The 26,517-nt window shown below is 47.2% G+C and overlaps 1 protein-coding gene across 1 annotated transcript in view; it reads left to right on the top strand.

The window, feature by feature from the left end:
• The window catches only part of LOC143981554 (uncharacterized), a 78,506-nt gene that overhangs the window by 8,343 nt on the left and 43,646 nt on the right, over positions 1 to 26,517 (top strand). The window contains exon 2 of the mRNA XM_077479499.1: positions 19,284 to 19,340. Coding sequence (XP_077335625.1) covers positions 19,284 to 19,340 — 57 coding nt within the window. The remainder of the gene's footprint in view (positions 1 to 19,283; positions 19,341 to 26,517) is intronic.

Here is a 26,517-nt window from a genome sequence, read left to right as displayed (position 1 = left end):
TCCCGCCTCTTATATGGGCACTGACTACACCTGTGACATGACTACAGGAAGGCTTTGTCTAAAAGGGACCTAACGCCCAGTTACACTATTCCCTACTACCAGTCATCACATGCTATTTCGGAACCAAGCCACCTAGTGGCAGACTAGCTAATTACAGTTCACCTGCTTACACTCTCATCTTCTTTTTTTAAATTCTGTTCCTGATTTTTCCTTTAGTGCCTGTTATAATGCGTGCCAACTCAGATATTACCTTATAAAAGTAGAAGTGTCATCACTGTGCTGTACATGACCTGTGTAGAGAGCAGAGCTGTGAGAGGGGTCACTCCAGCCCCTACAGAGAATGACAGGAAGGGGTGGAGACAAGACCAGTCCACCTGCACAAGGAGAGAGAGAGTAGAGCTGTGGGAGGGTCGTCAGACAGGCTCCACCCACTACAGAAAATGACAGGAAGGGGCAGAGACAAGATCAGTCCGCCTGCACAAGGAGAGAAAGCAGAGCTGTGAGAGGGTCGTCAGACAGGCTCCACCCACTACAGAAAATGACAGGAAGGGGCGGGGAGACAAGATCAGTCTGCCTGCACAAGGAGAGAGAACAGAGCTGTGAGAGGGCCAGCAGGCTCCACCCACTACAGGAAATGACAGGAAGGGGCGGAGACAAGACTAGTCCCCCCTGCACAAGGAGAGAGAGAGAGCAGAGCCATAAGAGGGTCAGCAGACAGGCTCCACCCACTACAGAAAATGACAGGAAGGGGCGGAGACAAGACCAGTCCACCTGCACAAGGAAAGAGAGCAAAGCTGTGAGGGGGTCAGCAGACAGGCTCCTCCCACTACAGAAAACAACAGGAAGGGGCGGAGACAAGACCAGTCCACCTGCACAAGGAGAGAGAGCAGAGCTGTGAGAGGGGCAGCAGGCTCCACCCACTACAGGAAACGACAGGAAGGGGCGGAGACAAGACTAGTCCCCCTGCACAAGGAGAGAGAGAGCAGAGCTGTGGGAGGGTTGGCAGGCAGGCTCCACCCACTACAGAAAATGACAGGAAGGGGCGGAGACAAGACCAGTCCGCCTGCACAAGGAGAGAGAGCAGAGCTGTGGGAGGGGTCGGCAGACAGGCTCCACTCACTACAGAAAATGACAGGAAGGGGCGGAGACAAGACCAGTCCCCCTGCACAAGGCGAGAGAACAGAGCTGTGAGAGGGTCAGCAGGCTCCACCCACTACAGAAAACTACAGAAGGGGCGGAGACAAGACCAGTCCACCTGCACAAGCAGAGAGAGCAGCAGTGAGGGGTCTTTAATAGAGGAAGTTTCACACTGGATTACTGCACAGATCTGGAAGAAATACACAAAGATCACAGAGATTTAAGAAGAAGACACATGAGGACTATATTTAAACCATATTTACTGATTCTGGAGTTCAGATTTAATATGATGCAATGATAGTGAAAGTTTCAGAATCTGTCCTCACCATACACCACAGGCTTCTGTTCTGGTGGATCTCTAGTTTGTGATTGTTTATAGAGAGAAATCTAGACAATTCTTTGCCCCCGAAAATTCAAGGAAAATTTGGAAAATGAATGTCTATCAATAGCTACTTTTTATGACAGTCCCCTTTCCTTCCTCTTATTGGTGCCGTGCACACCTCCTGTCTTTCTGAACTTTCATCCTTTCACAAAAAAAAAAACAGTGAGATGAAAACTCTTCGTACCCCAAAAATTCAAGTATTATGGGGGTCAATTGAATTTTTTTATCTTGAACATGTCGGGTCAATGTACGGTGCGACTGAACTGGAAAATGTGACATCATCACACATCCCACAAACAAGATACCTCAGTGACCTGATTGGAACTAGTGTTGATGCCATAGCAAGCCATCTATGGGAAGTTGGCCTTCCCTTTCCTTGAAGGATTGGAGATGATCTCCCAAGTCTGTGAAGAGACAATCTGCCCGAAGAAGCAGGTGGTAGGGTATGACAGGCATTGCCCTGCTAAAGGGGAGGGGTAGTATACAGCCCAATGTGGATTCATTCTGAGCTGATCGTCTCACATCATTACCCAGGATTCATCTGGCCTTCTATAGATAGTTGGGGATCTCTTATCTTGAAGGGTTGGAGGTGACCTCCTCAGCCTTAGGAGAGACAATTAGCTAAAAAAAAAACAGGTGGTTGGGGATAGCAGACATTGACCTGCTAATGCAGGGGTAGTATTGAGTCCACTGTGGGTTCATGCTGAGCTTATTATCTCAAGTCATTACCCAGGATTCATCTAGCCATCTATGGGTAGTTGCTCTTCTTTTTCCTTGAAGGGTTAGAGATGACCTCCCTGGCCTTTGAAGAGACAATTAACTCAAAGAAGCAGGTGGATTTCAATGGCAGACATTGCCCTGCTATTGGGAAGGGTTAGTATTAAGCCCAATGTGGGTCCAGGTTGCCAAGGATTCATCTGGCCATCTATCGGTAGCTGGGGTTCTGTTTCCTTGAAGGGTTGGAGGTGATCTCCCAAGACTTAGGAGAGACAATGAACTCAAAGAAGCAGTGATTCGGGATGGCAGACATTGTCCTGCTAATGAGGAGGGGTAATATTTAGCCCATCGTGGGTTCATGCTGAGCTTATCATCTCACATTATTACCCAGGATTCATCAGGCCATCTATGGGTAGTTGCTCTTCTTTTTCCTTGAAGGGTTAGAGATGACCTCCCTGGCCTTTGAAGAGACAATTAACTCAAAGAAGCAGGTGGATTTCAATGGCAGACATTGCCCTGCTATTGGGAAGGGTTAGTATTAAGCCCAATGTGGGTCCAGGTTGCCAAGGATTCATCTGGCCATCTATCGGTAGCTGGGGTTCTGTTTCCTTGAAGGGTTGGAGGTGATCTCCCAAGACTTAGGAGAGACAACGAACTCAAAGAAGCAGTGATTCGGGATGGCAGACATTGTCCTGCTAATGAGGAGGGGTAATATTTAGCCCATCGTGGGTTCATGCTGAGCTTATCATCTCACATTATTACCCAGGATTCATCAGGCCATCTATGGGTAGTTGCTCTTCTTTTTCCTTGAAGGGTTAGAGATGACCTCTCTAGCCTTTGAAGAGACAATTAACTCAAAGAAGCAGGTGGATTGCAATGACAGACATTGCCCTGCTATTGGGAAGGGTTAGTATTAAGCTCAATGTGGGTCCAGGCTGCCAAGGATTCACCTGGCCATCTATGGGTATTTGGGGTTCCCTTTCCTTGAAGGGTTGGAGATGATCTCCCCAAGTCTGTGAAGAGACAATTTGTCCGAAGAAGATAGATAGCTGGCCTTCTATAGACAGTTGGGGATCTCTTATCTTGAAGGGTTGGAGGTGACCTCCTCAGCCTTAGGAGAGACAATTAGCTAAAAAAAAAAAAAAACAGGTGGTTGGGGATAGCAGACATTGACTTGCTAATGAGGAGGGGTAGTATTGAGTCCACTGTGGGTTCATGCTGAGCTTATTATCTCAAATCATTACCCAGGATTCATCTAGACATCTATGGGTACTTGCTCTTCTTTTTCCTTGAAGGGTTAGTGCTGACCTCCCTAGCCTTTGAAGAGACAATTAACTCAAAGAAGCAGGTGGGTTGCAATGACAGACATTGCCCTGCTAATGGGAAGGGTTTGTATTAAGCCCAATGTGGGTCCAGGTTGCCAAGGATTCATCTGGCCATCTATGGGTAGTTGGGGTTCCCTTTTCCTTGAAGGGTTGGAGTTGATCTCCCAAGACTTATAAGAGACAATCAACTCAAAGAAGCAGTGATTCGGGATAGCAGACATTTCCCTGCTAATGAGGAGGGGTAATATTTAGCCCATCGTGGGTCCATGCTGAGCTTATCATCTCACATTATTACCCAGGATTCATCTGGCCTTCTATAGATAGTTGGGGATCTCTTATTTTGAAGGGTTGGAGGTGATCTCCTCAGCCTTTGCAGAGACAATTAGCTCAAAGAAGCAGGTGGATGGGAATGGCAGACATTGCCCTGCTAATGGGAAGGGGTAGTATTAAGCTTATTGTGGATTTTGACTGAGCTGATTTGCTCGCATCATTACCCAGGATTCATCTGGCCACCTATACGCAGTTGGGGTTCCCTTTTCTTGAAGGTGAAGTTGGAGTTGAAGGAGTTGAAGGTGATCCTTCAGCCTTTGGAGAGGCAGTTAGCTCAACATTTCAGGAGGATGGGGATGGCAGACATTGTCCTGCAAATGGGAAGGGGGTAGTATTAAGTCAATACGGGCTCACATCATTACCCAGAATCTATCTGGCCCTCTATACGTAGTTGGGGGATCCCTTTTCCCAAGCCTTTGGAGAAACGATTGGCTCAAAGAACCAGGAGGATCAGGATATTAGACATTGTCCTGCTAATGAGGAGGGGTGTTATGATGCTCTACCTCCCAGACACCACCACCCAGTGCTGAAGGATTGTTTTTTACATCCAGTTAGAGAAGGTTTTGGGCAAACCCCCAACTTGGCCAGCAGTATGGAGAGGGTCTCAGGAGGCACATAACCATTCAACTATGCTGATGGCTCATGTCAATCAAAGAGTTCCTGGAATTTTTCCAGTAACCATTATCTTTTAGGAGGATAAAACTGTAAAACTATCCCCTGCTATGACTGTTGCATTACTTCCAATAATCCCCTGGAGATGGCGCTGCTGTACCAGGAGTTTTTCTAATCCCCCCTAAATAGAGCCAGCCCTCTGCTGCACCTAACTCTGATACAACCGAACCCCCCATTAGGGATGACTCAAATTAACTTGGGTTCAGTTGGTGGCGGGTTCAGTCAAAATGATTGAAGTTGGGGTGCTGAATCTGAATCTCATTGAAGTCAATGAAATACGAATGTTAAAAAATTGATGATATCAATTTTCTGGGCTAAATAGGCAAGGGATTGTAAAACAAATGGCAGGGGGGGGGGGGGGGGGTGGCTGAAATGGATGCCAAGAGGGATCCCATGCAAAAATAAAAACAGAAAAATGGAATGGAGACCTTCAAATACTATTTTAAGAGGGAACCCTATGCAAAAATTAAGAAAAAAAGCATGGGGTTCTTGCAAAACCAGCACCCGACACTTACCCCCCCTTATGGACCATACCAGCGTGTCCCCCCTTATGAATCATACCAGCGCGTCCCCCTTCTGTACCCCACCAGAGTGTCCCCCCATCTGAACCATACCAGAGAGTCCCCCCGTCTGAACCATATCAGCGTGTCCCCCCTTCTGAACTATACCAGAGTGTCTCCCCTTCTGAAACATACCAGCGTGTCCCCCCCCCCTCTGAACCATACCAGAGTGTCCCCTCTTATGAACCATACCAGAGTGTCCCTTCTTCTGAACCATACCAGCGTGTCCCCCCTTCGGAACCATACCAGATTGTCCCCCTTCTGAACCATACCAGACTTTCCCCCCCGTCTGAACCATACCAGCGTGTCCCCCCTTCTGAACCATACCAGCGTGTCCCCCCTTCTGAACCATACCTGCATGTCCCCCTTCTGAACCATACCAGAGTGTCCCCCCTGTCTGAACCATACCAGTGTGTTCTTGCAAAACCAGCACCCAACACTTATCCCCCCTTATGAACCATACGAGCGTGTCCCCCCTTATGAACAATACCAGCGCGTCCCCCCTTCTGAGCCATACCAGCGTGTCCCCCCTTCTGAACCATACCAGCGTGTCCCCCCTTATGAACAATACCAGCACGTCCCCCCTTCTGAACCATACCAGCGTGTCCCCCCTTCTGAACCATACCTGCGTGTCCCCCTTCTGAACCATACCAGATTATCCCCCTTCTGAACCATATCAGCATGTCAGGGGCAGGGGCAAGGAGGTCCCCAACATATGTCCCACAAATGTACAACCATCACCAATCACAGTGTCTAGAGATGCAGATCCATTTCAGTCACCATGAACAAAGTTTACTGACCAGCCAAATATAAAAATCTGCCAACCACTGTCACAATCCCAATGCCTGCCTGCCATTGATAGATCCGGTGTCTGACAGCTGAGTATGAAGAAAGGGGAAGTTCTCCTGGATGACATCATTGACCAAATATGGACACACCCGTATTCGGTCACTGAAAGTACCAGGGCCCTTTTTTTTATCCCTGGTCCCTTTGTTTGCTGGCTGTGGGTTCCCAGCCTGAAAATGAATGAGGTCGCACGACATCACTGGTTGCTAAGGATGGTGGCACCTGCTGTTTCCTTAACAACCACTGACAGGAAGGAAGCTGTCAAGGGTAGTAGCAGAAGAAAACCCCACTACTATATATGAAGTTCAGCTCCTGTCGAGCGGGCAAAAAATCTGGCATTCAGACAAATAACCAAAGAACCTACCCTAGCTCAGCTCCTAGCACCTACACCTACCTACTGTACAGATCGTGAAGGCCCACAACAGGGCCAGTGTAAGTCTGCAATGCAATATTTTAAGTCCTCATTTATCGAAGAGACAATTTCTACCACCCCACCTCCATTACAGGGTCCATCCCCTCCCCCAACACCCATCGCTCTACTCTCACGCAAACGATAATGTTTACCGAGTTGCAGGTGTGGTATAATAGAGAATATTTTCATCCTCATATCTCTCACTTCCCTTTTCTGGTAGAAACATGTTCACCATACATGTGTCCTTATACAGGGTTCACCATACATGTGTCCTTATATAGTGTTCACCATACATGTGTCCTTATACAGTGTTCACCATACATGTGTCCTTATACAGGGTTCACCATACATGTGTCCTTATACAGGGTTCACCATACATGTGTCCTTATACAGGGTTCACCATACATGTTTCCTTATACAGTGTTCACCATACACGTGTCCTTATACAGTGTTCACCATACATGTGTCCTTATACAGGGTTCACCATACATGTGTCCTTATACAGGGTTCACCATACATGTGTCCTTATACAGGGTTCACCATACATGTGTCCTTATACAGGGTTCACCATACATGTGTCCTTATACAGGGTTCACCATACATGTGTCCTTATACAGTGTTCACTAGGGATGAGCCGAACACCCCCCGGTTCGGTTCGCACCAGAACTTTCGAACGGACCCCAAATTCGTACGAACTTTAGAACCCCATTGAAGTCTATGGGACTCGAACATTCAAAATTAAAAGTGTTAATTTTAACGGCTAATATGCAAGATACTGTCCTAAAAAGGGTTTGGGGACCTGCCTCCTGCCTCAGGGGACATGGGTCACTGCAAAAAAAACTTTTAAAAACTGCCGTTTTGGCGGGAGCACTGATTTTAATGACGATTAAAATGAAAAAAAAAAAGTGAAATATTCCTTTAAATATGGTGCCTGGGGGGTGTCTATAGTATGCCTGTGAAGTGCCACGTGTTTCCCGTGTTTAGAACAGTCCCTGCACAAAATCACATTAAACGGAAATAACGTCATTTAAAACTGCTTGCGGTTTTAATCTTATATCTGGTTCCTGCAATATGGATGAAAATCATTGAGAAAAATGGCATGGGTAGCCCTCCCTGCCCATTACCAGCCTATTTGGGTGTTGTACGCATATTAAGGGGAACCCCGTACCCATATTAAAAAAAGGAAATATGTGTGCCCCCCCAGGCCCTATATACTCAGAACAGCAGTATACAGGCGGTGCAAACAAGACAGGGACTGTGTAGGTTTGTTGTGTTAAGTTGAATCTGTTTGTCATTTTCAACTGGTACATTTTTAAAGTGTAGCTCCAGTCAAAAAAAATATCTTTAAGCTTTTTGGAAAACATAGGGAAGGGTTATCACCCCTGTATAATTTGTTTTGTCGTCCATCTTTTTCAGAGCACGCAGAATCTCCTAACACTGACTGAAAGCTCTATTTAAAACGAGCAAGATAGTATGCTATATAGGTGGATATAGCGGTGTATACTGCGTTCAGAGCACGCACAATCTCCTACCACTGACTGACAGCTCTATAATAAAAGATAGATATATAGGTGGATATAACGGTGTATACTGCAGCCAGGGCACGCAGACAACAACCACTACAGAAGAGCAAGAACGAAAAATCGGCCGATAACGATCGGTGTATACTGTGTTGAAGGTACACAGAACACCCATTAACTGCTACAGATGCCAACACACTACACAAGGCCGCCACGCTGGCGGCCTTATATAGTGTGGGGCGTGTACTACACAGCCTGAGCTATGATTGGCCACAGGCATCCTGCCTGTGGCCAATCATGGCTCTCCTCGCTGCCGGCGCTGTGATTGGCCAAGCATGCGGGTTCACAGTGCATGCTTGGCCAATCATGAGCCAGCAATGCACTGCGCCATCGCAGTGCATTGTGGGCCGTGAGCGCCACACGAATTTGGTGCGAACGGCCCATAACGTTCGGAATTCGCCGAACGGACGAACAGCCAATGTTCGAGTCAAACGTATGTTCGACTCGAACACGAAGCTCATCCCTAGTGTTCACCATACATGTGTCCTTATACAGTGTTCATCATACATGTGTCCATATAAAGGGTTCACCATACATGTGTCCATATACAGTGTTCACCATACATGTGTCCTTATACAGTGTTCATCATACATGTGTCCATATACAGTGTTCACCATACATGTGTCCTTATACAGTGTTCACCATACATGTGTCCTTATACAGTGTTCATCATACATGTGTCCTTATACAGTGTTCACCATACATGTGTCCTTATACAGTGTTCACCATACATGTGTCCATATACAGTGTTCACCATACATGTGTCCTTATACAGTGTTCACCATACATGTGTCCTTATACAGTGTTCACCATACATGTGTCCATGTACAGTGTTCACCATACATGTGTCCATATACAGTGTTCACCATACATGTGTCCTTATACAGTGTTCACCATACATGTGTCCATATACAGTGTTCACCATACATGTGTCCTTATACAGTGTTCACCATACATGTGTCCTTATACAGTGTACACCATACATGTGTCCTTATACAGGGTTCACCATACATTTGTCCTTATACAGGGTTCACCATACATGTGTCCATGTACAGTGTTCACCATACATGTGTCCATGTACAGTGTTCACCATACATGTGTCCATATACAGTGTTCACCATACATGTGTCCTTATACAGTGTTCACCATACATGTGTCCATATACAGTGTTCACCATACATGTGTCCTTATACAGTGTTCACCATACATGTGTCCTTATACAGTGTACACCATACATGTGTCCTTATACAGGGTTCACCATACATTTGTCCTTATACAGGGTTCAACATACATGTGTCCTTATACAGAGTTCACCATACATGTGTCCTTATACAGGGTTCACCATACATGTGTCCTTATACAGTGTTCACCATACATGTGTCCTTATACAGAGTTCACCATACATGTGTCCTTATACAGAGTTCACCATACATGTGTCCTTATACAGGGTTCACCATACATGTGTCCTTATACAGGGTTCACCATACATGTGTCCTTATACAGGGTTCACCATACATGTGTCCTTATACAGGGTTCACCATACATGTGTCCTTATACAGGGTTCACCATACATGTGTCCTTATACAGGGCTCACCATTAGGGATGAGCTTTGTGTTCGAGTCGAACGTACGTTCGACTCGAACATTGGCCGTTCGGCCGTTCGGCGAATTCCGAACGTTTTGGCCGTTCGCGTCAAAATTCGAGTGACGCGCGCGCGGACCACAATGCACTGCGTTGGCGCAGTGCATTGCTGCCCGATGATTGGCCAAGCATGCACTGTGACCCCGCATGCTTGGCCAATCGCAGCGCCGGCAGCGAGGAGAGCCATGATTGGCCACAGGCAGGATGCCTGTGGCCAATCATAGCTCAGGCTGTGTAGTGCACGCCCCACACTATATAAGGCCGCCTTTAAGGCGGCCTCCTGTAGTGTGTTACTTAGCATCTGAAGCAGTGGGTGTTCTGTGTACCTTCAACACAGTTACACACCGATCGTTTTTGGCTGATTTCCTATCTTGCTGCTGTGTAGTGGTTGTTGTCTGTGCCCTGACTGCAGTATACACCACTATATTCACCTCACCTATATAGCTAGTGATCTAGCTTTAACCACTTAACAACTGCCCATTGCCGATTAACGGCTTCAGGGCGGTTGTTTAACTCTGAGAGGCCGTTAATTAACGGCCTCCCAGAATTCTGCTCTCGCGTGCCCCGAGGTGTGCGCACTCGAGAGCATCCGTGACCGCCGGGTCCATAGGACCCGGCGCATCACGGTAAACGGCCGCTCATAGCGGCCGTTTACCACGTGATTGCTCCGTCAAATGACGGAGTGATCACTTGGAAACAAACCGGCGTCATGTTATGACGCCTGTTCCTCCCTCCCCTTTCTGTACCGATCGGTACAGCGGAGGGGAAAGAGATCGGTGTCAGCAGCGATGTGGGCTGCATCTGCAGTGCCCACATCGCTGCTCACCGAATTTAACCCCTCAATTCCCTGCCAATACTCTGCAATACCAGTGCATACTCTGCAGTACCCTGCCATTACTCTGCAGTACCCCGCCATTACTCTGCAGTACCCCGCCATTACTCTGCAGTGCAGTACCCCGCCATTACTCTGCAGTACCCCGCCATTACTCTGCAGTGCAGTACCCCGCCATTACTCTGCAGTGCAGTACCCCGCCATTACTCTGCAGTGCAGTACCCTGCCATTACTCTGCAGTGCAGTACCCTGCCATTACTCTGTAGTACCCCGCCATTACTCTGCAGTGCAGTACCCCACCATTACTCTGCAGTGCAGTACCCTGCCATTACTCTGCAGTGCAGTACCCCGCCATTACTCTGCAGTACCCCGCCATTACTCTGCAGTGCAGTACCCCGCCATTACTCTGCAGTGCAGTACCCCGCCATTACTCTGCAGTGCAGTACCCTGCCATTACTCTGCAGTGCAGTACCCTGCTATTACTCTGTAGTACCCCGCCAATACCCCGCCAATACTCTGTAATACCCTGCCATAAATTGCCATACCCAGCCATACTCAGAGATACCCAGCCATACTCGGTGATACCCTGAAATACCCAGCCATAGACGCCCCCCACCCCTCACCGCCCTCCGGTGCTTCTACCAACTCGCCAGTACGATCAAAGCCAGAATCTTTTTTTTATTTTTTATTTCAGGCTTCCCAGCCTAGAGGTGAGATGTGGGGTCATATTGACCCCCCAGATTTCACTGTAAAGAGGACCTGTCATCCCATATTCCTATTACAAGGGATGTTTACATTTCTTGTAATAGGAATAAAAGTGATCAAAAATATATTTTTGGGAAAAAAAATGTCAAACTAAAATAAATAAATAAAGTAAAATGAACAATAAAAAAATAAAATAAAAATTAAAGCGCCCATGTCCCCATGTGCTCGCATGTGCCACACATGTGAGGTATCGCCGAGAATGTTAGAGCGAGAGCAATAATTCTAGTCCTAGACCTCCTCTGCAACTCAAAACATGTAACCAGTAAAAAAATATTTAAAGCGTCGCCTATGGGGATTTTTTAAGTAGCGACGTTTGGCGCCATTCCACGGGCATGTGCAATTTTGAAGAGTGACATGTTTGATATCTATTTACTCAGCATAACTTCATCTTTCACTTTATGCAAACATTGGGCTAACAAGTGGTTAATAATAGAGCTTGCAGTCAGTAGTGTTAGGAGATAGTGCGTGCTGTCTGCGTGCTCTGTACCCAGTACATACCGCTATAATATAGGGCAGGCCCCTACTTTCAAACATCCAACTTACAAACATCTCCTACTTGCAAACCGAAGGAGACAGCAGCAAGTGAGATGAAAAAAGATGGACGACAAAACAAATTATACAGGGGTGATAACCCTTCCCTATGTTTTCCAAAAAGCTTAAAGATAGTTTTTTTGACTGGAGCTACACTTTAAAAATGTACCAGTTGAAAATGACAAACAGATTCAACTTAACACAACAAACCTACACAGTCCCTGTCTTGTTTGCACCGCCTGTATACTGCTGTTCTGAGTATATAGGGCCTGGGGGCCACACGCATTTCCTTTTTTTAATATGGGTACGGGGTTTCCCTTAATATGCGTACAAGACCCAAATAGGCTGGTAATGGGCAGGGAGGGCTACCCATGCCATTTTTCTGAATGATTTTCAACCATATTGCAGGAACCAGATATAACATTAAAACCGCAAGCAGTTTTAAATGGTGTTATTTCCGTTTAATGTGATTTTGTGCAGGGACTGTTCTAAACACGGGAAACACGTGGCACTTCACAGGCATACTACAGACACCCCCCAGGCACCATATTTACAGGAATATTTCACTTTTTTTTTCACTTTAATCGTCATTAAAATCAGTGCTCCCGCCAAAACGGTAGTTTTTAAAACTTTTTTTTGCAGTGACCCATGTCCCCTGAGGCAGGAGGCAGGTCGCCAAACCCTTTTTAGGACACTATCTTGCATATTAGCCGTTAAAATGAGCACTTTCCAATTCGAACGTTCGAGTCCCATAGACTTCAATGGGGTTCTAACGTTCGTACCGAACGCGGGGGTCGTTCGCAAGTTCTGGTGCGAACCGAACCGGGGGGTGTTCGGCTCATCCCTACTCACCATACATGTGTCCTTATACAGTGCTCACCATACATGTGTCCTTATACAGGGTTCACCATACATGTGTCCTTATACAGGGTTCACCATACATGTGTCCTTATACAGTGCTCACCATACATGTGTCCTTATACAGTGTTCACCATACATGTGTCCTTATACAGGGTTCACCATACATGTGTCCTTATACAGTGTTCACCATACATGTGTCCTTATACAGGGTTCACCATACATGTGTCCTTATACAGGGTTCACCATACATGTGTCCTTATACAGGGTTCAGTCTGCAATATTAGATAACATTTGTCAGTCTCACATAACAACCTACAGGAGGACAATTTATCACCCCTCCAACTCTGAACAGCGCTACGTCTACCGTCCGCTACTTCATTTATTTCAAGCTGTGTGGCTGGGTTGCAAAGTTCTGAAAACCAGGGATCATTTCTGTCACTGTGTGACCATTCGCTGTGTAAGCTCTGACCAGTCTGACCAGTCCCTGTGTAAGCTCTAACCAACCCTGTGTAAGCGCTGACCAGTCCGTGTGTAAGCTCTGACCAGTCTGTGTGTAAACTCTGACCAGTCTGTGTGTAAGCTCTGACCAGTCCGTGTGTAAGCTCTGACCAGTCCGTGTGTAAGCTCTGACCAGTCTGTGTGTAAGCTCTGACCAGTCCGTGTGTAAACTCTGACCAGTCTGTGTGTAAGCTCTGACCAGTCCGTGTGTAAACTCTGACCAGTCTGTGTGTAAGCTCTGACCAGTCCGTGTGTAAGCTCTGACCAGTCTGTGTGTAAGCTCTGACCAGTCCGTGTGTAAACTCTGACCAGTCTGTGTGTAAGCTCTGACCAGTCCGTGTGTAAGCTCTGACCAGTCTGTGTGTAAACTCTGACCAGTCCCTGTGTAAGCTATAATGTTCTTGTGTAACCTCTCTGCAGTGGCGTTGCTAGGGGGTGGCTTTTGGGGCTATAGCCCCGAAACTGGGGCCCATAGCCCTGAGTATCTGCAGGGGACCTCAAGGGGGGGAGGCTCTCTGGGGACCCTGATGTAAGTGGGGGGCTCTCTCTGGAGACCCTGATGCAAGGGGGAGGCTCTATGGGGACCCTGATTTAAGGAGGAGGCTCACTGGGGACCCTAATGTAAGGGGGAGGCTCTATGGGGACCCTGATGTAAGTGTGGGGGCTCTCTAGGGACCCTGATGCAAGGGGGAGGCTCTCTGGGGAACCGGGTGTAAGGGGGGCTTTCTGGGAACCCTGATGTAAGTGGGGGGGCTCCCTGGGGACCCTGATGCAAGGGGGAGGCTCTATGGGGACCCTGATTTAAGGAGGAGGCTCTCTGGGGACCCTGATGCAAGGGGGAGGCTCTCTGGGGACCCTAATGTAAGGGGAGCTCTCTGGGAACCCTGATGTAAGTGTGGGGGCTCTCTAGGGACCCTGATGCAAGGGGGAGGCTCTCTGGGGACCTGGGTGTAAGGGGGGCTCTCTGGGAACCCTGATGTAAGTGGGGGGCTCTCTGGGGACCCTGATGCAAGGGGCAGGCTCTATTTGGACCCTGATTTAAGGAGGAGGCTCTCTGGGGATCCTAATGTAAGGGGGGCTCTCTGGGAACCCTGATGTAAGTGTGGGGGCTCTCTGGGGACCCTGATGCAAGGGGGAGGCTCTCTGGAGAACCGGGTGTAAGGGGGGCTTTCTGGGAACCCTGATGTAAGTGGGGGGCTCTCTGGGGACCCTGATGCAAGGGGGAGGCTCTATGGTAACCCTGATTTAAGGAGAAGGCTCTCTGGGGATCCTAATGTAAGGGGGGCTCTCTGGGAACCCTGATGCAAGGGGGAGGCTCTCTGGGGACCCTGATTTAAGGAGGAGGCTCTCTGGGGATCCTAATGTAAGGGGGGCTCTCTGGGAACCCTGATGCAAGGGGGAGGCTCTCTGGGGACCTGGGTGTAAGGGGGGCTCTCTGGGAACCCTGATGTAAGTAAGGGCTCTCTGGGGACCCTGATGTAAGTGGGGGCTCTCTGGGGATATATACATACGTATATTACTGTATATACATGTGTATGCCTGCCCAAGCGTATGATTTTCTTTACTACGCTGCTATGGGCTCTAGCCCCAGATCTTTTGTAGCCCTACCAATGCCCCTGCCTCTCTGTAAGATGTAAGTAATTTATCCTCTCTTCTAAGGATGCACAACATATACTGTATTTTCTGTTCAGTAATTGCTCTAATAGTGGAACTCCTCCATGCACCGCGTTCATTTAGTTGCTCTCTGCCAGTCCTATAATGCCTAAAACTTACCTACAGATTATACTTGAATATGTGAATTTACTGACCGATATAATGACATAACGTCTCTGTCCGTACATCTCCATACATTGTAATAATGACTCTTCCTATAGAATGATGTCACGTCTCTGTCCGTACATCTCCATCAGGGATGAGCTTTATGTTCGACTCGAACATTGGCTGTTGCCCATTCGCCAAACAGCAAACAATTTTGAGTGTTTGTGGCAAATTGGAAAGCCGCGGAACACCCTTTGAAAGTCTATGGGAGAAATCAAAAGTGCTAATTTTAAAGGCTTATATGCATTGTATTGTCGTAAAAAGTGTTTGGGGACCCGGGTCCTGCCCCAGGAGACATGGATCAATGCAAAAAAAAGTTTTCAAAACTGCAGCTTTTTTCGGGAGCAGCGATATTAATAATGCTTAAAGTGAAACAATAAAAGTGTAATATTCCTTTAAATTTCGTACCTGGGGGGTGTCTATAGTATGCCTGTAAAGGGGCACATGTTTCCCGTGTTTAGAACAGTCTGACAGCAAAATGACATTTCTAAAGGAAAAAAAGTCATTTAAAACTACTCGCGGCTATAATAAATTGTCAGCCCACAATACACATAAAAGTTCATTGATAAAAACGGCATGGGATTTCCCCACAGGGGAACCCCGAACCAATTTTTTTTTAAAAAATGCACTAAAAAAATGCACGGGAGTCCCCCTAATTTCCTTGCCAGACCCCTCAGGTCTAGTATGGATATTAAGGGGAACCCCACACCAAAATAAAAAAAAAAAAATGGCGTGGGGGTCCCCCCAAAAATCCATACCAGACCCTTATCCGAGCACACAACCTGGCAGGCCACAGGAGAAGAGGGGGGGACGAGAGACCGCCCCCCCTCCTGAACTGTACCAGGCTACATGCCCTTAACATTGGGAGGGTGCTTTAAGGTAGCACCTTGTCCCCATGTTGATAGGGAGAAGGACCTTATTCCCACAACCCTTGCCTGGTGGTTGTGGGGGTCTGCGGGTGGGGGGCTTATAGGAATCTGGAAGCCCCCTTTAACAAGGGGACCCCCAGGTGACCCTGCCCCCCTCTGACAACACGGGGAAAGCCATAGGGAAGTCCCTGGGTGTCAGAGGGGGGGGGGGTCACTGGGTGGCCTCACCCTCTGTTATTTAAGAAGTGTCAGAAGAATCGAAGCGTCACACGGCTGAAGACTCCCACTGAGGCGGATCGTGCAGACGGTGCGGAGGAGAAGCCAGAGCAAGATGTGGGACAAGAAGAGCGGAGGAAGAAGAAGAAGTTGGAGGAACAAGAAAAACACGTAATGAAGACCAGAAGAAAGAAGAAGCATTTAATAAAGGACTTGTCAAAAACCGTCTTTTTTAACCTTTTTGTCACTTTTTTGTGAAATGGTAGGGGTACATTTGTACCCCATTACTAAGTCACATGGGGGGGGGTGGGATCTGGGGGTCCCCTTGTTAAAGGGGGCTTCCCGATTCCTATAAGCCCCCCACCCGCAGACCCCCACAACCACCAGGCAAGGGTTGTTGGGATGAGGCCCTTCTCCCCATCAACATGGGGGCAAGGTGCTTTGAGGGGCTACCTCAAAGCACCCTCCCAATGTTGAGGGCATGTGGCCTGGTACGGTTCAGGAGAAGGGAGGGGCGCTCTCTCGCCCCCCCTCTTTTCCTGCGGCCTGCCAGGTTGTGTGCTCGGATAAGGGTCTGGTATGGATTTTTGGGGGGACCCCCACGCCATTTTTTTTATTTTGGTGCCGGGTTCCCCTTAATATCCATACAAGACCTGAAGGGCCTGGTATGGAATTTAGGGGGACCCCCACACCATTTAAAAAAAAAAATTGGTTCGGGGTTACCTGGTGGGGAAATCCCCATGGCGGTTTTATCAATGAACTTTTATGTGTATTGCGGACCGACAATTCATTGTAGCTGCGAATACTTTTTATTTCAATATTTCTTTATTGATTTCAATAAGGCAAACAAGATAAACACTTGAAACAGCATAGCAGATGTTCCGACTAGAGCAGACAGAGGCAAAGAATACAAAGTAGGGTTAAATTACTCAATACCAGTCCACAACGCAGACTAACTACAGGTGGTTAAATGATGAACATTAGAATTGTAGCATATTAATGCAGTAACTCCAGTCGGAGGGAAAAGGGGTGTGGGAAGGGGAGCATCAGCTAGACACTATATTAGTTACACCAGAGGGGTTAGGAACACAGGAGAATAAATCAGGTGCATAGCAATAATGACAAAAAAGAAACTACACGCGGGAAAGAAACTCATGTGATTACAGAACATTTCGGATGAGTAAGCCATACATGCCAATCATATAAAAACTTTTTCATACTTAGATTTTTGCGAGCTAGTAGTCTTTCCATCTCGCATTGAAAGTTTAGATCAGAGATCGTATGTGTGATGGATGGAGAGTCAGTGGTTTTCCATAGTTTTGTAATGTTTAATTTTGCTGCAAGAAGCAGGTGAATTATCACTACGCGTGTGTGTGGCGGAAATTTGTCAACACCAAGGTGTAGTAGAGCCAGGGAGGGGTTGGGGGATGTTGGAATCAGTGATAAAAAGGATATTAAAGCAAAAATTTGTTTCCAGAAGGAGCTTAGGGATCTGCAAAACCATAAAATGTGTGCTATAGTACCAGTACTACCACACGACCTCCAACATGTAGAAGGAAGGTCCGGGAAGAATTTAGAGAGACGATAGGGCGTGAGATACCATCTGTGAAGTGTCTTTTGATATGATTCCCAATGATTGGAGCAGTGTGAGGCTGTGTAGGTATGCCGAAAGGTACGTGTCCACATGTCGGGTGTGACCTTAATATTTAGTTCTTCCGTCCATCTGGAGAGAGACGAAATTTGCGAGTAAGGCCTATTATCATTCAGAATAGAGTATATGACCGATATACCATGTTTAGGATATGTCGAGCTAGTGTAAAATTTATGTATGTTCTCCGGAATAATTGACTTCGTAGAAATTTTAATTTGTTGGAGAAGGTGCGAGATCCTCATGTACGTAAAGATTTCTGTGGGAGGGAGGCCAAATTCAGTTTGTAGATTATCAAAGGTTTTCAGAACATGGTTAGCATTATAAAGATCTGATAGGGTAGTTATTCTTTGTATCGTCCAGTTTCGGAGATTTAAGTCTGGTATTTGTGACATTAGTGATCGGAGAGGGGTTTGCAATGTACGATAGGGTTGGTCCGAAATTGTCGTCTGTGTGAATTTCTTCCAAATTGTTAAAGAGGCCGTTATTGAAGGTGATTTAAATTTCGAAGTGGGAGGAAAGCCCGCTGATGTAGCGAGAAGTAATTCACTTAGTGAGTTTGGGCGGAAGGACGAGGATTCTAAGATAGACCAGGCCTTATTGGGATTAGGATGCCACCAGTAGTAGAGTTGGTCTAGGATGGAAGCATGATAGTAGTTCTGAATATGGGGAAGGTTGGTCCCCCCTTTTCTATGATGCCTAGTTAAGATATATTGAGCGCACCTGGGTGGTTTAGTTTCCCACACAAATCTGGAAAGCTGTGTTTGTATGGAGGCAAAGAATGAGTGGGGAATTGGCATAATTACTGTCCGAAAAAGATAGAGTAATTTGGGTAGAATTAGCATTTTAAAAGACGCGATGCGACCTAGTTTCGAAAGGCCTGAGGTACGAAGTTGATTTAGTAGTTGGGGCAGTCGTTTTTGGAAGGAACGATAATTGAGATCATAAAGTTGGGGTATAGATGGGGCTAGGTTTATTCCAAGATACGGAAGGGAATTGTTTGACCAAGAGTAGGGGAGAGTACTCTCTAGGAGAGATTGTTGCCTACGTGATAGGTTAAGTGGAAGTATTAGAGATTTAGAGGAGTTAAGTTTGTAAAAGGAGGCAGAGCTAAATTGATCAATGATGTCCTGGAGTGCAGGCATGGAGGTGGTCGGGTTTGTGATCATTAAAATGACATCATCAGCAAAGAGGCTGATTTTATGTTCCATGTCGTTATGCATAATTCCTGAGACTCGCTTGTCCTCTCTGATTTTAGCCGCAAGGGGTTCCATTATTAGGGCAAAAATGAGAGGGGAGAGCGGACATCCTTGACGGGTGCCATTAGAGATCCCAAAGGGTTTAGATAGTGTGCCAAGCTGCGAATACTTTTAAATTACTTTTTTTCCTTTAGAAATGTAATTTTGCTGTCAGACTGTTCTAAGTACGGGAAACATGCGCCCCTTTACAGGCATACTATAGACACCCCCCAGGTACAAAATTTAAAGGAATGTTACACTTTTATTGTTTCACTTTAAGCATTATTAAAATCAGTGCTCCCAAAAAAACATCTCATCCCGAATCTCCATACATTGTAATAATGACTCTTCTATAGAATGATGTCACATTTGCACATAATGATACTTTGATGTTTCTGTTTATAGGCAACACAGTAGCTGACAATGAAACCATCAACTCCACTGATGCACTTAATATCTCTGGTGAGTAATTCCACAACTCATTCTCATTCATTGCTATCATAATAAAGCAGTGCCCCTCCCACACAGCACCATGATGGGCACTACCCACTTACAGTGCCTTGCAAAAAGTATTCATACCCCTTGAGATTTCCCACATTTTTTCATGTTACAATCAAAACGTAAATGTATTTTATTGGGATTTTATGTGATGGACCAACACAAAGTGTTACATAATTGTGAAGTGGAAGGAAAATGATAGATGATACAAATAAATCTGTGAAAAGTGTGGGGGGAGGGGCATTTGTATGGCGCCCGCCGGAGTCAATACTTTGTAGAACCCCCTTTCTCTACAAGTCTTTTTGGGGGTGTCTCTACCAGCTTTGCACATCTACAGAGGACATTTCTGCCCATTCTTCTTCTTTGTAAAATATCTCAAGCTCTGTCAGATTGGATGGAGAGCGTCTGTGATCAGCAATTTTCAGGTCTTGCCACAGATTCTCAATGGGATTTAGGTCTGGACTGTGACTGGGCCATTCTAACACATGAATATGCTTTGATGTAAACCATTCCATTGTAGCTCTGGCTGGATGTTTCGGGTCGTTGTCCTGCTGGAAGGGGAACCTCTGCCCCGATCTCAAGTCTTTTGCCGACTCTAACAGGTTTTCTTCTAAGATTGTCCTGTATTTGTCTCCATCCATCTTCCCATCAACTCTGACCAGCTTCCCTGTCCCTGCTGAAGAAAACCATCCCCACCACATGATGCTGCCACCACCATGTCTCACAGTGGGGATGGTGTGTTCGGGGGGATGGGCGGTGTTAGTTTTCCCCACACATAGCGTTTTGCTTTTAGGCCATAAAGTAGAATTTTGGTCTCCTCTGACCAGATCACCTTCTTCCACATGTTTGCTGCCCCCTCCCCCACATGGCTTCTCACAAACTACCACAGGACTTCTTATGACTTTCTTTCTCCAATGTCTTTCTTCTTGTCACTCTTCCATAAAGGGCAGATTTGTGGAGAGACGACTAATAGTTGTCCTGTGGACAGATTCTCCCCCCTGAGCTGTGGATCTCTGCAGCTCCTCCAGAGTCACCATGGACCTCTTGGCTCTTCTCTGATGAATGTTCTCCTTGCCCGGCCCGGTCAGTTTAGGTGGACGGTCATGTCTTGGTAGGTTTGCAGTTGTGCCATACTCTTTCCATTTTCCGATGATGGATTGAACAGAGCTCTGCGAGATGATCAAAGCTTGGGAGATTTTTTTATAACCCAACCCTGCTTTATACTTCTCCACAACTTTATCCCTGACCTGTCTGGTGTGTTCCTTGGCCTTCATGATGCTGTTTGTTCACTAAGGTTCTCTAACAAACCTCTGAGGGCTTCGCAGAACAGCTGCATTTATACTGAGATTAAATGACACACAGGTGGACTCTATTTACTAATTAGGTGACTTCTGAAGGCAATTGGTTCCACTAGATTTTAGTTAGGGGTATCAGAGTAAAGGGGGCACCATACAAATGCCCCCCCCACACACACTTTTCACATATTTATTTGTACCATTTATCATTTTCCTTCCACTTCACAATTATGTGACACTTTGTGTTGGTCTATCACATAAAATCACAATAAAATACATTTATGTTTGTGGTTGTATCATGACAAAATGTGGAAAATACTTTTTCAAGGCACTGTATAGGGTCTCCCAGAACCCCGAGGGAAAGGCTTGAAAATAAATGTCTTCCTACTGTATATGAGCATTCCTCACTGGGATGCCATTTGGGTTCCCTTGGGGTACAGCAAACAAAGGACGCGGTTTGCTCCGGATCAATATTATTCACGGGCATGGCAAGGGTCAGCCACCAGCACCATAACAGCCAATGAAGATCTAGGGCCAGGGTGCACAGTGGCCCGCCCACACTGTGGCAATGCATGGCAATGATCCAGGGCAGGAGGCATGCAGGGTAGAACGGAGGGCTCCTTCGAACAGACCTGCTTTGTCTCCTGCCTTATGCCATGCTGCTGGAGTAAGGTGGGCTCTGAAGAGAAGAGGGGGCTCTGATGGGGGTATAACACTTATCGCTGAAGGTACAGCTGATGTCTGGGTCCCCTGATTCCAGATGACAACGACCCTTCTAGCACTGCCACACCAAAGTCTAGAGAAGGAGGTTTTATTTTGAGATATTGTCCCCACAAAATAACATAAAGTATAAAAATAGTGGAATAAATGATGCCATTGTTGTACAACAATGAGAGGACCCCATTAAATGTCTTTGCATCTAAAGCCTGAATTTAGGGAGGTCCTAACAAAAAGGGGCGGAATTTGAAGCTAAAAGGTGCTTCAGTCTCTTCAAAACCCCTCCCACTGGCCAGTGAACTATTAGTCCTTGTGGTCCAAAGTTCTTGCATTGAAGTGCTCAGGTTTAAGTGAATCTCAGGGTATGGGGTGTTAATACCCAAATTGAATTCTGAAACAAGATGACACTGTCCCTTTAAGAAATGGGTAAGGCAGTTGTGGTCCACGGCCTCTCACCATTTTGAAGTCAGAAGTTAGCAATTAAGGCTCCTCCTGCTCTCTGGCCTCTGGACCTAGCGTCATTGGTAGCTACCCAGGACTCTATACTGGTGACCGTTTATGGAACCAGTGACATTGGCAGCTACCCAAGACTCTATACTGGTTACCATTCATGGAACCAGTGGCATTGGCAGCTACCCAAGACTCTATACTGGTGACCTCTCATGGAACCAGTGGCATTGGCAGCTATCCAAGACTCTATACTGGTGACCTTTCATGAAACCAGTGCCATTGGCAGCTACCCAAGACTGTATACTTGTGACCTTTCATGGAACCAGTGGCATTGGCAGCTACCCAAGACTCTATACTGGTGACCTTTTATGGAACCAGTGGCATTGGCAGCTACCCAAGACTCTATACTGGTTACCATTCATGGAATCAGTGACATTGGCAGCTACCCAAGACTATACTGGTGACCTCTCATGGAACCAGTGGCATTGGCAGCTATCCAAGACTCTATACTGGTGACCTCTCATGAAACCAGTGCCATTGGCAGCTACCCAAGACTCTATACTGGTGACCTCTCATGGAACCAGTGCCATTGGCAGCTACCCAAGACTCTATACTGGTGACTAGAGATGGCCTTGCGGTTCGCCCGGCGGTCGGTTCGCTGCGAATTTTGCGTGTTTGCGATTCGCCAAACCAGCGGACTTCTGCCGCTGTTCACGCGCTGGACATATGTGTTTACATTGTGAAAGAACTATGACCCATGATAACACATCCATCATGGGGTACAGAACAGCCAATTGAAACATTTCAGCACATGGACAATTGGACATTTCCCCTACCTTATAAATAGACCTGATCTGGCGGCCATTTTAAATTCTGTATTTTGTCAGTGTAGGGAGAGGTTGCTGTGTGGAGGAGGGACAGACTGTAGTGACACAAATCACTAGCTATTAGGTCCACAAAAGTCCTTTTAAGGACTGGTATAGGTGTACAGTATATAAGGCTGTACACGTATAATATACTTTCTTTAAAAGATACAAAGTATATTCTGTATACTCTCTATCTCGGTGCTGGTGTCAGTGCTCTCTATCACGGTGCTGGTGTCAGTGCTCTCTGTCATGGTGCTGGTGTCAGTGCTCTCTATCTCGGTGCTGGTGTCAGTGCTCTCTGCCATGGTGCTGGTGTCAGTGCTCTCTATCTCGGTGCTTGTATCAGTGCTCTCTATCTCAGTGCTGGTGTCAGTGCTCTCTATCTCGGTGCTGGTGTCAGTGCTCTCTATCACGGTGCTGGTGTCAGTGCTCTCTATTTCGGTGCTGGTGTCAGTGCTCTCTGCCATAGTGCTGGTGTCAGTGCTCTCTATCTCGGTGCTTGTATCAGTGCTCTCTATCTCGGTGCTGGTGTCAGTGCTCTCTATCTCAGTGCTGGTGTCAGTGCTCTCTATCACGGTGCTGGTGTCAGTGCTCTCTATCACGGTGCTGGTGTCAGTGCTCTCTATCTTGGTGCTGGTGTCAGTGCTCTCTGTGTCGGTGCTGGTGTCAGTGCTCAGTCTCTATCGCGGTGCTGGTGTCAGTGCTCAGTCTCTATCGCGGTGCTGGTTTCAGACAGTGTGGGAGATAGCAGCAGAGAAGCCAATCAGCAGGCAGTGCCAGCACCATGGCTGAGGATCAGCACTGGACTGGCACCTCCGGACCACCGCTGTGGAGCCCTGCATAGGTGGGGGTAAGGGCCGGGCAGAGGGAGGGGCTCAAGCACAGGTTGGCACACTGGGACACTGGCACAGGACTGCGCTGCCCTGACTGTGGCACTGATCATCTCCTGCACCCCCTTCATAGCCTGGCCTGGCCTTGCCTCTCCTCCATGGACTTCATGCGCTCCTGAATTGTCAAAATTTCACAGATTAAAAAAAGAATGCTTGTCGTTGTTGATCCCAGATTCACCTCATACATGTGTTATGTCAGTGTCCATGTTGTGGGACTATGTGTGCACAGCTAGTAAGTATTTTGTGGCTGAAAATATGACCTGAAGGTTTTTAAGGTTCGCCTGCCATTAAAGTCAATTGGGTCCGCCGCAAACTTTGCGGTTCACAAACGTTCGTAAAACGTCCCGTCTGAAGTTCGTCCATCACTACCCAAGACTCTATATTGGTGACCATTCATGGAACCAGTGTCATTGGCAGCTAGCCAAGACTCTATACTGGTGACCTCTCATAGAACCAGTGACAGATCTTTTGTTCAGTTTGCTCTCCAACAGCTGCACCCTCCATGCAGATATGGCGGCCCAGCCACTCTCCATCATCTCAGCGAACACTCGCAACAGGCAGCTCCTCTAATTCAGTAGCCCAGTCCCTGGTCACCTATCAAGTCCCACATGGGACTGCCCTGAGCCCAGGCTTTTCTTTCCTTTCTCCTCCTACAGCCTTTTGTTCTCCTCCTTGGACTTGTAGTCCCTTCCAGTACTTGGTTGGAAGGAGACTGTCTCTGGGGACTACATCTCCCATAAGTCCAAATGGCTTACAAAAAGCAATCATGTTTCTCTTTCTAAAAAGATGCTGAACTGTCTGATAACTTTATATTTCCAGGACAATAACGTTTTTTTCTCTGTCCCCACCTGCTGGCTGTATATGGCGCTGCAATTTTTTTTTTTTTTTTAATGTAAAGAATATTTAAAGTGTATCTAATGCCGCGCACACACGTAGCAGACTATCCGGCGGACTTAGTCTGGCGGACTTTCCGCTGGACTGTCCGCCGGACTTTCCCAACGAGCTACTTGCCCACACACGGCACTTTTGCAGCGGACTAATACGGCGTACTAAGTCCGCTGGACTATCCGCTGTACTTTTGAAATAAATGGGCTCCTCCGCTAGTAAAAGAGCCAGCAGAAGATAGCGGAGGAGTCCGGCGAGAAGACCCCTGAAGACGGAAGACCCCCGGAGCTGTTCAATAAACTATTTTAACCCTTGTGTGTTTTTTTTTTTTTTTTACTTTTTTTCACAGGTGAATGGGTAGGGGTACATTGTACCCCATACTCATTCACATAGGGTGGGGGGGCCAGGATCCGGGGGACCCCTTATTAAAGAGGACTCACGGATTCCGATAAGCCCCCCGCCCGCAGACCCCGACAACCAACGGCCAGGGTTGTCGAGAAGAGGCCCTTGTTCTCATCAACATGGGGACAAGGTGATTTGGGGTGGGGGGGCCGCGCGGCCCCCCTTCCCCAAGGCACCCCCCATGTTGAGGGCACATGGCCTGGTACGGCTCAGGAGGGGGTGGCGCCCGCTCGTACCCACCCCCTTTCCTGGGTAGCGTGCTCGGATAAGGTTCTTATATGGACCTAGGGGGGGACCCCCACGCCGATTTTTCGGTGTAGGGATTCCCCTTTAAGTCCATACCAGGTGATGGGGCCAGCGACGCCTCCTTCGCTGGCCCCGGCGGACTGGCACACACGCGGCCGTACTATCCGCTGAAATGCGAGTGCGGCGGACATTTTGGAGTGCAAAAATACTTTCTTGGTCCGCCGGACTTTTGGGTAGAAAAAAGTCCGCCGGAGCCCACACAGGGGCGGATTGTCCGGCGGACTTGAGTTCACCGGACTTTTCCACCGGATTGTTTGATCGTGTGTACGAGGCATAAAACATCTAACAGCAAACAACCTTTCAGATTTGTATGGAGTGCGGAAGGCTTGTCAAAGCACAGTTTTGATTAAAGTTTGTGAATGTGAATGGCGCTGCGCTGTTATAAAACTATAATAAAGCCCGTGTGACAAGTAATGAGCTGCAAATGGAAAAGTAAAACTAAATCTGTGCACAAGATGGCAGTAGAACCAAAGTGTCAAATACAAAGAACCTTCCAAGATGAAACTGTGAAGAAAAGGTATCCAATTCAAATCTAAATCTTGTGCAGCAAAAAGAACAGTGATAACTCAATCGGTGCTCATAAAATAAACATCGAATGTCCATGCCATGTAGTGAAACTGTTGCAAAGTCTCTGGAATAATCCTGAGATGAGGAGTGAAAGGTGGTGCTCCAATCTGAACCTATGAAGTAAGTGCCCGGTGTCTCCTCATTCCATGCAGTGACACCTCTATTTGGCCTCTCACTTTACTGCTGTAAGGTAACAGCATGGGAAAACAACCAATTAGGGTTGTCCTGATACCGATACTAGTATCGGGACTGATACTGAGCATTTGCTTAAGTACTTGTACTGGCACAAATACTCCCGATGCCTTATCCGATACCTGGTCGGCAGGCAGAGTCAGTGGACAGAGAGGGCGGGCAGAGTCGGCGGTCAGCGTTGGTGGACGGAGAGGGAGGGCGGAGTCAGCGGAGTGGAGAGCAAGTTCTCACCTGCAGTGGAACTAGCTAGATAAGCTGGCAAGGGTGCAGGGTGCAGCCGCATCAGGATTGGTGACCGGAGCCGTCACATTCAGTCGCCGTCAGCGGCTGAACATCCCGACGCCCATCTTGGTACACCCTGCACTCGGCTGCAGTAAGCTAGCAGCGGACATCTTGTTACACCCAGCCCATATAGGCCGAGTACAGGGTGTACCAAGATGGGCATTGCAGCATGGAATTTAAAAATAAATCCTTTCCTCGTGTCATTTATTGCTACATTTCAGTGCCAGCCACCTGTCAGTGCCCATAAGTGCCTCTGATCAATGCCTATTAGTGCCATCTATCAGTGCCA

Source organism: Lithobates pipiens, unplaced genomic scaffold (assembly GCF_037356315.1).
Source record: "Lithobates pipiens isolate NorthernLeopardFrog02 unplaced genomic scaffold, aLitPip1_a1.2 Scaffold_16, whole genome shotgun sequence".
Classification (NCBI taxonomy): Eukaryota; Metazoa; Chordata; class Amphibia; order Anura; family Ranidae; genus Lithobates; species Lithobates pipiens.
The sequence above is the reverse complement of the archived record's forward strand: the minus strand, read 5'-3'. Positions and strand labels throughout refer to the sequence as shown.